This window comes from Chamaea fasciata, unplaced genomic scaffold (assembly GCF_029207755.1).
Source record: "Chamaea fasciata isolate MVZ Bird 193981 ecotype frontalis unplaced genomic scaffold, bChaFas1.0.hap1 SCAF_14, whole genome shotgun sequence".
In the NCBI taxonomy this organism is placed as follows: domain Eukaryota; kingdom Metazoa; phylum Chordata; class Aves; order Passeriformes; family Sylviidae; genus Chamaea; species Chamaea fasciata.
In genome coordinates, this window is record NW_027094099.1 from 3,104,858 (window position 1) to 3,118,994 (window position 14,137).

The 14,137-nt window shown below is 49.8% G+C and overlaps 1 protein-coding gene across 2 annotated transcripts in view; it reads left to right on the forward strand.

The window, feature by feature from the left end:
• The first annotated feature begins 816 nt into the window (after nt 1-816).
• The window catches only part of CPEB1 (cytoplasmic polyadenylation element binding protein 1), a 38,351-nt gene continuing 25,030 nt past the window's right edge, over nt 817-14,137 (forward strand). For both annotated transcript variants that reach the window (XM_066196486.1, XM_066196487.1), the window contains exons 1-2: nt 817-897; nt 6,509-6,686. In XM_066196486.1, the coding sequence (XP_066052583.1) occupies nt 883-897; nt 6,509-6,686 (193 nt within the window). In that variant the 5' untranslated portion in view covers nt 817-882. The remainder of the gene's footprint in view (nt 898-6,508; nt 6,687-14,137) is intronic.

The following is a 14,137-nucleotide window of genomic DNA, read 5'->3' on the forward strand; positions in this document are numbered from 1 at the left end:
GAAGGACTGATTGAAGTCCTTAAGTCCTGTCATTGGCCCTTGGGGTCCCGTTCCCCTCAGAGGAACATGGAGTGTTGCAAGTGCTGAGCTGTCCCCAGGGGCTCCAGCTGGGCAGTGCCACCACCATCCCACTCCCCTCAGAGGGGCTGACTTAACCCCTCAGGAGTCCCATTCCCTCATGGGGTGTTCAGTAACCACCACAGCCTGTAAATGGAGAGCTTCTGGTGCTGAGGTGCCCTCAAGGGGCTACAGCTGGGCAGCACAGTGCCACCACCACCCCACTCCACTCAGAGGGGCTGATTTAACCGCTCAGGGCTCCCATCCCCTCTGAGGGGGCTGAGTGAGTACCACAGCCCGTGTGTGAAAAAATGATGACACTAAGCCTGCCCTTGAGCGCCTCAATTTAACGCCTAGGGGATCCCATTTCCCTCACAGCGGGGGGCACGGGGAGTGCCACATCCCGCATGTGGCAGCTGCCAGCGCTGAGGTGTTCCTGGGAAGGTATCTGAAGCCCGACAAGGCAGTGGCGCCACCCCATCCCTCAGGGAGGCTGTGTGAATCCCTCAGTTGACCGCACGCTAACCCGTGGATGCCCCGTCCCCTCAAGGCGCCCGGGGCGAGGCGGCACCGCGGGGCTGTGGCGGGAACCGGCCGATGGCGGCAGGCAGACGCCACGCGGCCGGCGCGTGCCCCACGCATGCGCCGCAGCCCCGCCCCTCAGCGGCACCCCCTCCCCTCCCTCCGTGCCCCCACCCCCTGCTCGGCCCGGCCCGGCCATAAAAGCCGCGGGGCGAGAAGGGGTCTGCGCCATTCTCGGTGTCCTCGCTATCATCTCGCTTCGCCTCTGCCGCGTCCTGGGACCGCCTGCCCTCAGCGCCGCTCATGGCTTTCCCGCCGGTGAGTGCGAACACGTGCCGTCTCGCGAGGCCGCCCCACCACGTGGTTCCACGCGGCGGTGCTGCTGGGGGTGCTGTTCCCGCATGTTTTAGCTGTGTGAAGAGGGGATGGGAACCCCGAGCCCTCAGGACAGCGGTGGATGGGGCTCTCCCAGTTCCTGTCGGAGCGCTGATATGGGATCCCCATTCCCTCTAGACTGGCTCCGAGGGGGTCCTGCTGCTGAGGTACCCCTGGGGAACAGGGAGCTCTGACGGAGCTCAGGCTCAGGGACCTCATCAACTGACCAGTGCTGCCTTCAGGGAAACGCTGGACGAAACCGGATCCTAGCCTAGCAACCTATTATTCCACTCTTCTGAGGTTTTAGGGGGATGAAGCTGGGTTGGAGGTGCTGAGCTCAGGTTTGGATGGTGCGGCATGTTTTGGCTAGAGTAGGGACTTGTACGCATGCAAGTGATATTTTGGCGCACTTTTAAACTGCCTTTTTTTAGTGTATAAGGTGACCTAAGGTGCTGTTTTATTTTTAAACCATGTGCTGAAAGTCTCTGTAGTGTCTGGTTGAGGTGGGGGGTGACACAGGAGACTCAGCTGGTAACTGAGTATGGACAAAGGTGACTCTTCTGAGTGAGACGAATCTGCTGAAAAACAAGTTCTTTTTTTACCGTTTGCTATTCCCCAGCTGCAACCAATTAATGCTCGTTACTGGTGGCTGTGTCATGGGTTAACAAGGTGTGCTGGCACCTGGAGTGGGGCTTCAGGTACAGCTGGGCTCAGGGGGGAGAGCTCCAGGACCCTGTTGTTCTGCTGCAGTTTGTCTCAATTGGAACAGTTGCCCTAAACCGATAAAAAAACCTTATTCAGCTTTGATAAGCTGCGGCAACAGGTAGCTGTGGGTATTGCTTGTGTACAAAGCTGCTTGTGAGTGATGGCTTCAGAATGTTTTGTTTCCAAAAAAAAAACAAACAAACAAAAACCAACCAAACAAAAAAGCTGCCTTGATGGTGAAATGCCTTTAGAGACAGGGATTTGGGCAAAACGGGTGTTTTTCTGAAGTCAGTGCGCCCCTGTGAATTAAGACCAGTCTTAATTCCAACCAGGTGTGTTCAAGACATCTCTACTCGGTAAACCCTGGGACAGCTGCTTAACTTTAGCCTCGCTGATGATGGGAGAGCTAGTGCAGCTTTGCCTCATTTTGGGATGAGCTGGGGGTGGGAGTGTGTTGTTTGGTGGAAACAGTTACACCAATGTCATGTTTTGCGGGGTGTAGCTGGCTTCAACTCGGGAGGCCAAACATACCAACAAAAAAGGATTTTATGACCTGCCTTTTATTGAAGTATGGAGCCATCGTGGCTTGGTAGTGTTGACGTGGGCACCTTTTAACAGCATCTTAAATTTTGCCTCGGGATTGAAAGCCCTCTTGGCTGTAGCTACAGCTCCAAGAACCCCTCTGGGCATGATGCTGCCTGGGTGAGATTTCTACGGAAGATGTAAAAAGCAAAGGCTGGAGTGGAGCTGAGCCTTGTCTGCTCCACAGCATCCCCAGAAGCTAATGCACATCTTGGCTATACTGGCAGGCAGGCTGTGTTTAATGACTTCCCTAAGGATTAGACTATCCTAATCTGTGCCAGTGCTGTTGCGATGCTGCAGGTTCTGCCTAGCCCTGGGATTTCACTGTCTGTAGGTTTTCTGCAGGTGTGTGTGCCATGGGGCTGTGGAGGTTCCTCATTTCCACTTGCCTTGGACAGCTTTGGGGTGTTTTACTGCACAGGTGTGTGTTGTGCCACTGACTGGGTGCTGCTGGTTGTGCCTGGAGTGGGCCCTCCTGCAGGTAAACTCTGCAGGCTGTGGCGTCTTTTGGGGGGATGGGAACTCCAGGGACCTGCCAGCTTCCTGATGCACAGCCGGCAAACGAGCTCTCTGCCGTGGTGGTAAGGCTTGCTGGTGCTCTTACTCTGAGGGAGGGGAACTCTTCCTCTCTCTTTCTTGGCGCTCCTTTTCTCAATTCTCTGTGTTTCTTTGGGTTGCAAGAGTGGTCTGGAGGCTTTCAGTACCCTCCTTGAAACCTCAGTGTTCTGGGGATAAATTTTCCTGCCTGGAAATAAGTTCTTAGTTGAGTCAAGGTGTGGAAAACTGCCCTCCTGCCCGAGCTTCATCTTGGTGTGTGTCTGTGTATAATGTTGCTTGGGTCTGTGTTTCTGACCTCCAGTGACTTAACCTACAGTCACAGAATCGTTTGCTCTGTGGCACTATGTGCCTGCTGCAGAGAACTGAATTGCCCTTCTCCTTTGGTTCTGATCCAGGAGCTTCCCTAGAAAGTGATCTGATCCAGGGGCTTCTAGCTCTCTTAAGAGTCTGGGAGTCTTATCAGGCGTTAGGAAGTCGTGTTTGACTCCTGGTGGCTTTAAAGCACCTGTCAGCTGGATCAGCTGCTCCGTTCACTTGTTCATCCCCTGATAAAACTGTCTGTGCCTCTGCATGGGGACTGAGGTGTAGCAGGATGGAATGGCTGAGAATGGCTCCTTGGGTCACTGGTTACTCCCCGGGGGTCTCACATGGTGCCAGGAAGGACCCACCGGTGGTGCTTGACTAGTGCCTCTGGAAGCAGAGAGGGATCTGTAGTTTGTAGCTGCAGCGTGAAGTGCTTCCAGGGAAGCCTGGAGAAGGCAGTGTGTTGAATTTACCAAATCCTTCCAGGTAGGGTAGGGAAAGCAAATCCCACCTGGGCTTTGGAGTGCTGTGTTGCTCGATGATAGAGCAGCACCGGCTCTGGGGACGCAGTCTCAGGGGTAGTGTGCTTCTGTGGGCTTTGGTATTGACTCCCAGATGGAAGCACTTGGGTGGATTCTCCAGTTTGCAAACTCTTGCCACCATTCTTTCCAGGCTCTTGGGGGTGGTTTGGGCTCTGAGTGCTCTGGAGACTTGCAGAGCTCTTCTCAAAGGAGTATCTTATTTTATGGCTGAGGGAGGGGGATGGGTGAACCATGAGCCCCTTCCTGCAAGGGGTTGCAATGCTGCAAGGTCCCCTCTACCCTGTGTCCAGGATGATTGCAGTATCCCAAGGATATTTGTACAGTCCAGAGTTAAAAGCTCTCCAGCAGAAGGGTTTTTTGTGGAAAGGCTTGGCTGTGTTCTCGGTGGTTTCTGTTCCTGTTTGGAGCAGGACTGGTGCTGCCAGTTGTGGAGGCTAAATGAGAAGGAGCGGGGTGGGGCGTTCAGCTGCCTGCTCCTGGTTATTTAGTCTTGCTAGTGCAGACTCCTAGGGAAAAGCTTTGCCTCCCGCTGGAAGTGATTCTTTTACGGGAGCAGGAGTAGAATGCGGAGTTTCATGCTTGTGCCAAGGCAGCCTGATGCGGCACTCCTTTTTATTAAAGATGACTGGCAATATTTTTGTAATTTGAGCTTCTGTACTCCAGCTGCTCTTTATAAAGATGACTTAAAGCCTGTTATCTCAGCCTGCAGCTCGCTTTTAGCCTTACCTGTTTTACTCATGTAAATGTTCCAGAGTACCGGCGCCTTGTCTGGCGGTGGGCTCTGATGCGTGCTCCTGTATTTACAAACAATGGGTGAGGATATGGGTGTTCACGTATTTGAAATGGTTCTTAATGTCTCTACCAACTTCAAGCCGCAGGTTTGTTACAGAACCCAGACTGTTTGACTCCTGAAACAGACAAAGGGTCCGTACAAGCCTGAGTTTATGAACTTTGGGGGGGAAAACGACGTGTTTAAAAGGGGGAATATGTGGTAGGCGGTTTGGGAAAGCTGTACCTTCCTAGTACCTCAGCTAGGTAAGGAAGAGGGCAACCAACCAACGTGCCACCGGGAGTTCAGGCTAAAAGGAGGCTGTGCCCTCTGAAACCAAGAAAGAGAACCCCGCGGGCGTACACCCCAGTGGACAATCTCTCCCTTTATTCGAATAAAGCTGCAGGATTCCTCTCTCCTTTATGGACACTGGCTTTTCATAGCGTGGTTTCCTGCACAGCTCTGAGCGTTTCAATAGCCAAAGATCCCAGCCCTCAGCGCTATAGAGATGCTAATAGTCCTAAACGGGCTGGAGTTTTCCAGCAATTGTTCAGGTCCCGCCTGAAGGCACCGTGCGAGATGACCGTTCAGTAGCTCATTTCTGCTTCCAGGACTGGGATTCCTTTGCTTTTTTAGATACGTGGTGGGGAGTTGGAGAAAACGGTAAGATCGTTGGCGTCTAATGAGGGTGTGTGGATTGGAATGTAAGCGCCGGGCACGGGCTGGACTAATATTCCCATCTCCACCTGAAGCTCAGTTTAGACCGGCCTTCTTGATTGATCAGCAAGGGGTCATTTGAAGGTAAAACCAGCTCGGTGCTTCAGACTTGTTTGCGAGTGAAGTAGAACCGGAGGTTAGTGAGGCCTGAAAGTTGCAGAAGTACATCCAAGAGGTGCCTGTAATTAAGTGTCTTCTTGACAAGTACAAATGGTCCAATTTAGAGCTTCGGTGTGTGTTGGAGGAGCAGGGGCTCGTCTGCCAGACTTGATGCTCTTCAGTTCTTTGAATTTGAGTTTAACTTGATTTAATGGCCATTATTCTACTCCGGAGGCCTGGACTGGCAGGGCTGTGCCTCCCTGCTCCTCTCTTTAAACCGGCGATATCGATTGCTCGGCATGTTCGGGAGCAGAGTTCCGCAGTGGTTTTTGGGTGGTGTCCTCGGCCTCAGAACGTTGGTCGTGATGAAGCTTAGCGGCTTCTAAATTGTCAGAGGCTCAAATGTGATGCAGCTGCTCCCGAACGAGCAGCCTGCATGTCAGTGGCTTGTGAGCAGAGCTGGGAAAGCAGCTGCTCTTCATGGTTCTCTGGACCGGCACCAGGGTGTGGGAGGGGTTTGATGTTTCTTAGGCAGAAGCTTTACAAGAGGTAATCCTTTTTTAGAATGGTTGCAAAACCTTGATGCTGGTGGATCGGTGCCCATTGAGGGTTGTGCTAAAGCAGAGATGGTTTGAGGTAACTACCTTTGTGGTCAGGAGCTGCTGCCTGAAGGGAAGATAAGGATTTTATCCTCTGCCTTTCCTCGGGATTTGGGGCCGTTAGATTAGCTGGGAAGCAGTGTTGTTTGGGTTTTTTTGCAAACCTGGAGTGATTGCTGCTGACTTGGATCATGCCAAGATACTGTTCAGAACTCCAAAATGGATAGCAAGGTGAGCCTTATGCACCTGTGTGTGCATAAGAGGAGCTGCTGTGGTTCCTCGTGGTGTCTGCCTGGAGCATGAGCATCCCACTTTTCCCTTGGTGTCAGGAGACAGATTTTGGGGTAGAAGGTGTGTGCCCTCATTAATCAGATCTCTGCTGGTGTTGTGATGTGCTGGAGAAAACCAGCAGGGAGCTGTGTTCACAACCCAGCTGGATTGGTGTGGTCTCAATCTAAAGTCCATCCCTGTTACTTGTGTGTGATGGGCAGTGCTCCGGTGTGCTGTGCTGACAAATTGCTGACCCGTTTGCTTAATTGCTTCTTTAATGCCAAGAATTGGGTTTGAATGTTGCTAAGACCTAAGCTAATGTGAATATTGGAGGCAGTCCAGGCTTTCCACAATGTGTTGAAAGCTGAGTACTTGCCTATTTGACACACATACTGGTTCTTTTTTACCAGAAAGAAGATCCTGTGAGGAGCATAAAAGACTGCTGGGATAGCCCAAATGCCCCTGCACTTTCCACTTGCAGCAATGCAGATATATTCCGCCGAATAAATGCCATGTTGGACAACTCTCTGGATTTCAGTGGAGTCTGCACCACGCCTGTCACAAAAAGCAGATGTGACACCCTGCCAGGTGATGAAGGGGGGCTGCTGGAGTTGGGAGGCACTTGGTGGGGCCTGGTGAACAGAGATGGTGGTGGTGGTCAGCCTAAGTGGTGTGGGTGTTGGCATGCTTGCTACCAGGGGGCTTTGCTTGTGTGCCTGTAATGAATAATCCATGTACTTCCTGGCAGCATGGAGGTGCCTGGGAAGGCTTGCTTGCCTCCTTGTGATGCTGTGGGTCACTGTGGGCAGGATATGGGTGGTCCCTGCCTGCCCTGCCAACTCCTGGTGGGAATACCTCCAGCAGACTCGTTTAGCCTGTCTCTCCTGAAGGCAGGATTCATCTGCTCTCAAGGTTAGCGGAGCTGAGTTGCTGCATACATTGAAATTGCAAAAGAATTTGGAAAAACACATTTGCCACAGGTCAGTTAACCTGCGTGTAAGAGTGCAGGTGGGTGTGCACTTCCCTGTAAAGCAAGCTTGGTGTGATGAAATCAGTGCTGCAAGCTTCTGTTTCCTCCAGGCTGAGGGGAGTGGGCACATTCTGCTGTCTCAAGACAGAAGTTCTGTGCCAAAGCAGAGAGTGTTTGGTCTGGTCTTATTTTTATCCAAGTGAAGGACGTGCTTTTGTCCCTTTGCAGCAGCTCAGGTCTGCCAGTAAATGTACTTGTGCCTGATACTCCTTTTGCCAGCACACCTCTGAGCAGCAGTGCTTGTGCCAAGGATTTGGGCACTTGAAAGGGATTGCTCTTGCCTCTCCAGCCTCTGAAATATACAATAAACACTTCAGTAAACACTTCAGCCTTTATTGGAAGCAAACTAGCTCCTCAGGATATGTCCCAAAACGAAGTGGGAAGTGAAGGGCTGAACCTCTCCAGCTGACGACCTTGCAGGGTGCCGTGGGCAGAGCAGGTTTCTCTGCAGTCACATGGAGACGGGGTTGCCTTGGACGCATCGCTAAGCTGAGGTTTAATCAAATGGGTGTGGAAGAAAGCTCCAAATGAGCGTCTGGGCACCTTGTGGGTCTGTTTGATGCCTGCACAGTGCAACTTTGTTCTGGGCTTGTGAAATGACTGCTACCAGATGACTTCCAGTGCAGCCTAATCTCCTGGGTATTTTGAGGAGTTAGCAGTGTGGACCGGGAGCTGATCTGGCCATGTGATCCCATGCTGGCACTGCAGAAATACCAGAGGAAGTGAGCTGCTTGCTTCGAGGCCTGGATCCATGGCCAGCATTGCTTGATACCTGCCTCGTAAAGTGGCATTGGAGGCTATGCTGGCTACTTCTGAGCAGTGGGGTAATGAATATTAACCAATTCGGGTAGTGGTGCATTTTTAGAGATTTCCTGTTGGGCTGAGCTGGTTTGGCTATTTTTTTTGTCCCCTGGCACAGTGGTAACTAGTGCTGTATCTGATTTGGGTGCACTGGAAGCATAAAGGAGAAATAAACAGAAATATTTTCCTTTTATCTCCTTGCAGTGGGTTCATGAAAGAGTTGTTTCTGGCTTCCTTGTTGAAATCTTGGCTATAGACTTTCCCACTCCATTTGGAATGGAACTATTTCATGGACTCTTAGAATATGTTCATGGTATTTTCTGATTGAGTTTCAGCTTGCAAAACTTAACCTCGTTTATAAAAGAGATGTCTCTGTGTGGTAGAGCAGATTGGTCCTGTGAAGATGTAGGTTAGTTCTGGTTTTAGGTCTGGGCTTAAGAGCTGGTGCAACAATTTTAACATGAAATGCTGTATTTGACTTTAAAAACTCTCCTCTGAGGGATGGGGGTGTTTTCCTGGCACTGAAGTAGTACTTGTTCTACTGCTTTTTCTGTCGTTTACTCTGGTTTTTCCTAGGGATGTCTGGACCAGAGGGTCTTGCTGGTGATTCCTTGTCTGGAAAATCTTTGAGTTTCCCAGTGGTGTTAAACTGTTTGTTTCAGGGGGTCAGTAAGCCCTGTGGAAGACCTCTCACAGTGCAAGTGCATTAGCTCTTGGATGTAAAAATGAGTGCCTTTCTCTAGAAAATGTTACTTTTGCTGCAGGGAAACCAAAGTTGTGCTTTGGGGACACCCTAAGCAGCTTTTTTTCCTGCTGTGGCAGCTGAAGACTGGTGTCACCAGTGAGTGCTGGGGACCAGGGTAGGGGCCTTGCTCAGCAGTAGTTACCCAGACAGGAGGGTTTCAGCTTGTCACATCCCTTGTATAGTGACACAAATGCTTATGATGTTGTGAGGAAACGATTCCTTGCTTCTCAAAGGATACTGCTGCTAAGAAGGGTTGCCCTGGGCTAATGGAAGTGTGAAGGTACTGAAGGTACTGATACGACCTGGGCCAGCAGTTACCTGCTGTAAATTCGTGGATGAGTCAGCATCTGCCAAAACATTTGCAGCTCAGAGTTACTGGTTTCCTTAATGTTGGAGCTGGGACCTCTGGGTAGGTAAGGAGGGCCTGAATGTGACAGCTCTGCAAGCTTTGTCCTGTCTTTGGATCGGAAAAGTGCAGGAGCTGCTCTTAATGTTTGATAATGAGAGTCTTCTTCGTGAAAAAGCTGGCAGTGTCAGTGGGAATGTGAATCCTGGGGCATCTGTGATCTATAAATGGAGGAGTTACTTTGATGCCTGAACCCTGGCCTGAGTTGTGCAGAAATTCACGCCTGATTCACCCTGTAAGGGTGAGCAGCTGATTGCTAAAATTCTGAATATGGTGCAGGTATATGGGCAGGTGGTTAAGCCTGGAACAGGTTGTTGGAGCTGCTTGCCTTGCCCCTAAATGGATTTCTGGGTAGGTGACCAGTGGAGCAGAGACCATTCATCTCATGTGGTGTTTTGTCATTGCTCCAAGTCAAGTCACTTCTAAAAAATTCCTGAATCTGTGGTGCTTCTACTTTGTGCAGGACCAACTGTCCTTAGACTAGATTATCATGGAACTCCTTGCTTGGGCAGGCTTAATGAGTCTGGAAATCCACCATGGATGTAGTAGCTCTGACAGGTGAAAGGACTCTCTTTTTGCAACTTGAACTATTTTTGTGGCAGAGCTTGGGGAAGAGACTTTATTCCAGCACTAAATGCTTGGACTTTAATCTCTTTGTGGTCCCTCAGGCTTTTCAGTTGTCATCTTCAGGTCAAACTAAATTTATCCCGGCTTGGACTTGTGTTGAAGAAGCCCTTTTGAACACTAAGAGGATTACACGTGGTGGAGAAGAGATGGCAGAAGTTCATGACCTTTCATTAATGCTATTGGGGAAGCACGTGTGGAGACACCTTACTGGGCTGACAGTGGGGCCGTGCTGGGATCAGTCCAGCAGCAGGCTGAGCAATGTGAGAGGACAGGCTGATTCAGCACTCCTGGATCCACACAGTCAGTGTGTTATCCTCTTCTGGGCAGAGCTGGGACTGCTGCTGCAGGTTCAGCTTGTCACACCTTAAGTTGGATCTCTGTAAAGATCAGTTTGCAGCTGATGCTAATCCTTGGTGCACTTGGTTGCCTTGTCAAACCCAGCTATGTTGGGATGCCCGGGCTGCCCCACCTGCCCCGAGGTTTGTGGGGAGCTGCTCCAGGAGCTCTCTGAGCACCAGGCTCGGGTTGCTCTCCCAGACTGGGGGGTGCAGTGGTGTGGGGAGAGCTATCATTGTAGAACCTGTCTGGTGTCTTCTGGGACAGGTGCTTCACAACTCCTGCCTGTCTGGCTGCCTCAGTCCTCTCTGGAGAAAGGCAGAACCTCCTCAGTGTGTGCAGGCCTTAACCTTTAGTGGCTTTTTGTGTGGTGCTGGAGATGGGAGAGACTGTGTAGCCTTGACAGAGACAGGAGTCGGCATCTCCTGCTGGAGCAGCTGCCTGTCCTTGAGCAGCTGCTTTGCAAGGAATGTGCTTTTAAAGTTGTTGCATATGTTTTTCACTTATCTGAATAAGAACACGAGCAAGGGCAATTTCTTAACTGGCTTGGGGGTTTATTTGCCAGGCTTTAAAGCTGGGCCTTGCTGGGTGGAAGGTGCTGCTACCTACACTAGCTTTTGAAATCACCATGTTCTTTCTTTTGCATGCTCGTTCTTGATTTCAGTGAAGGCAGTGCTTTGCTTAAAAGGAACTTTAAAGACATGTAGGTACCCCAAATGTCCCAGAAGGACTGCTCTCTCTTTCATTAAGCTCTGCTCATTTAACAGCAACAAAGCGGCTATTTTGCTCTAATTTGACAATCCGTTGTGTGAAGAAATGGGAGATGCTTAAATGACTTCCTTTAGGTGGGAGAGGCCTCAGGTGCGAATTTCAGTGTGTAAAGGCTGTTAGTTGTGTCCATCAGGCTTTAATGACTTTGTGACTGCTTTATTTAAGGAAAACTGAAGGACAAATGCAAACCCAGACTAGCTGATGACTAAATCGGCTTCCTGTTTGGTCTTAACTGCAGTCAGTTAATGACCTATCACTTGTTTGGCCCTCCAAAAAGTGTCTCTGATACTGTAATGTAAATTTCTTTGCTCTTCCGTGCCTTGCAGCCCCAAGGAAACATTCCAGACAGCGTGGATGCAGCTGACCTGATATGCATAGTCTTGGATCAGGGAATAAAATGCCCTAGGATATAGAGACCCAAAAGGTAGCTCTGCTTACCTGGAGGTGCTGAGGCAGAGTGAGACTGTTAGCAGGAGCTCACCTGAAGCTGCCAGAAACTTCTGTCTGCCCCAAAGAAATGCTGGATGCCAGGTACACATCCAAAGTAGGGAAATTCCACACCTATGCCCCAGAAAAAGGGCACACTTACTTACTTCCCTTGGTCTTGTTGGCCTTTGGGTTTAAAGTGTCACATTGCCAGGTCTTTGCTTATATGAGTATGATGCTTCTCTCTACTGGAAAGTGGCTCTAGTAACTGGGTTTTATGAGATGTGCAGGTGGAAGCAGGTCAGTGTTCTGCAGAGCAGAAACTTAGCCTAGAGCTGTTGTACTCTGCAGCGGTCCTAGGCTGGTGTTGTTCCTGAAGATCCAGCAGTTTTCTGATTTGTACTGAGCTCTGTCACTGAGGTTTTGGTACTGTAATTCTGTGGCAGTCTCTGGTACTCTTGGAAGAGGGAGGTAGAGCAACAAGACTGTTGCAGTGCCTCTTGGTTTCTGAAGTAGCTGTTTGTCAGCTGCTCAAGTTTTTGTGGTTATGGAATAAGGCACACTCCTTCATCTGGCTGTGAAACAGGTCACGCAGCAGCGTCTCCACTTCAGGAACTCTTCAGGTTATAGGGGAGATGCTTAGTTGTGTTTCAGAAAAACCTCTTGTAACTAATAGTTTATGCTGAACAAGTGCTTTTCTAAATCTCTGATGATCTCCACTGTGCTTTGGAAATACAGTTGGCTCATCTGAAAGCTTTCACTTGGGTATGTCTTGTGTGCGGAAGGCACTTCAGAGGCTTAATTTTCAGGGATGCAATTCCCAGCCTTTACAATTGGCGATGTAGAGAAGTGTGAAAGGCAAAGCAATGCTGCTGCTGGCTTCTTGTTTGTCATCTGAAGGCTTCTCCCGGTTCGGTTTGGAAGTTCAGCCTTGGTCAGAGCTGTAGTCCAATGGGGTGAATCCCCGGTTTTGTCCGTGAATGGAGCTTACAGCTGAGCTGGGCTTATCCTCCTGCTGCCCTCTATGCTTGGGGCCCCCATTCAAGGAGGGGTTTCATCTGTTTTCAGGCTCTGGTGGAAACCAGTATGTGGGAGCAAAGGGAGAGCTGTCCTGCTGTGAAGGTGGTAGGAATGGGCTCTGACTTGGTTTCACGTTTGCGTGACCATTCTGAGAAAACCCAGAGGAAGAGAAACTCTGCTGGAGTGTTAACTGGCCTTCCCAGATCTGGAAGGTTCAAATATATGAACAACTTTGTGCTAGGTTGAAGCAGCACCTTTCCAGACTGATGGCACAGAGGTGCTGCTGCTATGGGCTGGGAACTAAATCATGCTCCCTGTTCCCTTAACCCACAACCTGCCTGTGGATGACAGCTTCTGCTGCCAGGCCTTGTGGATCCTTCCCACACAGGCTTAGCCTGTAATTTCCTAAATATTTTCTTGTTTGAAGTGCTTGGTTGGTGCAGCTATGCTGCAGACCGGATCAGGGGAGTGAACCGGGCTTAAAACTAACTCCCTGTGGCTTGGTTTTAGCTAGATGAACTCCCCAGCCCAGCTTCCTGTTTGGAAACTCACCTGCCTAAAGTGGTATGGATGGGCTGGGTCTGTGGGAGCTGTCCTTGGCTGCAGGTGAGAGCTGAGCTCATCTTCCAGAGCCTTTGGAGTGTCTTAAATCCAGGGCTCACGGTTAAAGTCTGGAAAATGCAGTTTTCCATGTGGGCAGTAGTTTGGGAAGCTGTCTGGCCTGTGCTGCAGTGTGGTTGGCTACAGGGATCTCTTGGACAGGCAGGTGGGAGTCACCCAGGAGAGACACTTGCTCCAGGGCCCCAGGGAGGGAGTGTTTTGTTGAGGACTTTGTTCTCATCATACTGTTGAAATCAAACCTAACAGGCTTGGGAGGCAGAAGCTCAGTCTCTCCCAGACGCTCGGGCACGAGCCCAGCGCAGCACTGCTCCCTCTGCCAGGATGGTTGGCTTCCAGTGGCAACTCCAGGGAAAAATCCAGGTTGGAAGGGCTTGTGCTGGTGGTTGGTGCCTGGAAAAAACTGCAGTAAAGCATTTGGGTTGGGCTGTATCAGGTTACAAAGTGAAGTTATTTAGTATTTGGTAGACATTTAGTTATGAATAACTTGGATATGACTCTTTTGACTGAATTTTTGTCGGAAATCTAATTCTTCCTGCTCTAGTGTCTGATTAGTTTTTTCTGCCTGCAACAATTGATTGCTTTGTAACAAATCTCCAGACTCTTGACTTTTAAAAATAACTAGTCCAGAAGTCTGTTCACTTTGGTTTTTTTTTTTTTAGTTGATATTTTGGCTGGGTGACCTGTATCTGTCTTTCATCCTGGCTGAGAGTATTAAAGGGGAAGCAGCTTGGGCTGGCTGTTGGCTTCCGATGGGAAAAGGTCTAATTAAAAACTGCTGGTTGTCTGAGTGGATTCTGCTCTGTGCTTCTGCAGTTAGAGCTGTAACTGGATTGCAGGGAGTTTGTTTTTAATGTGGATTGAAGTCATCAGAGGGGATCATGGATCTTTTACTTGAATATGATTTGGTTCGATTAAACGGAACTTTGTCCTGAAAAATGTGAATAGTGAGGGAAAAGGTGGCTGGACACTGTGGAGTAAAGGTTTCCTGTCACAGATAAATTTGTTTCCCATTTTCTTTATTTCTTCAGTCGTGTGTTTCATCCAAGCTGTTGGGATTCAAGTTGTGCTGTGTGTCACTACTGTGTCCATGCTTCCCAGAAGATGGAGCTTGGTGGGAATTATTTTTTGAGCCCTAGCAAGATCCCTGGTCCCCAAAGGGGATGGGAGTCTTCTGCTGCCAGGGATCTGGGCACAGCACTTGTGCATTTTCATAAAGGCAGGAATGTTACATATTCATATGGACAAGTTATGGTTGC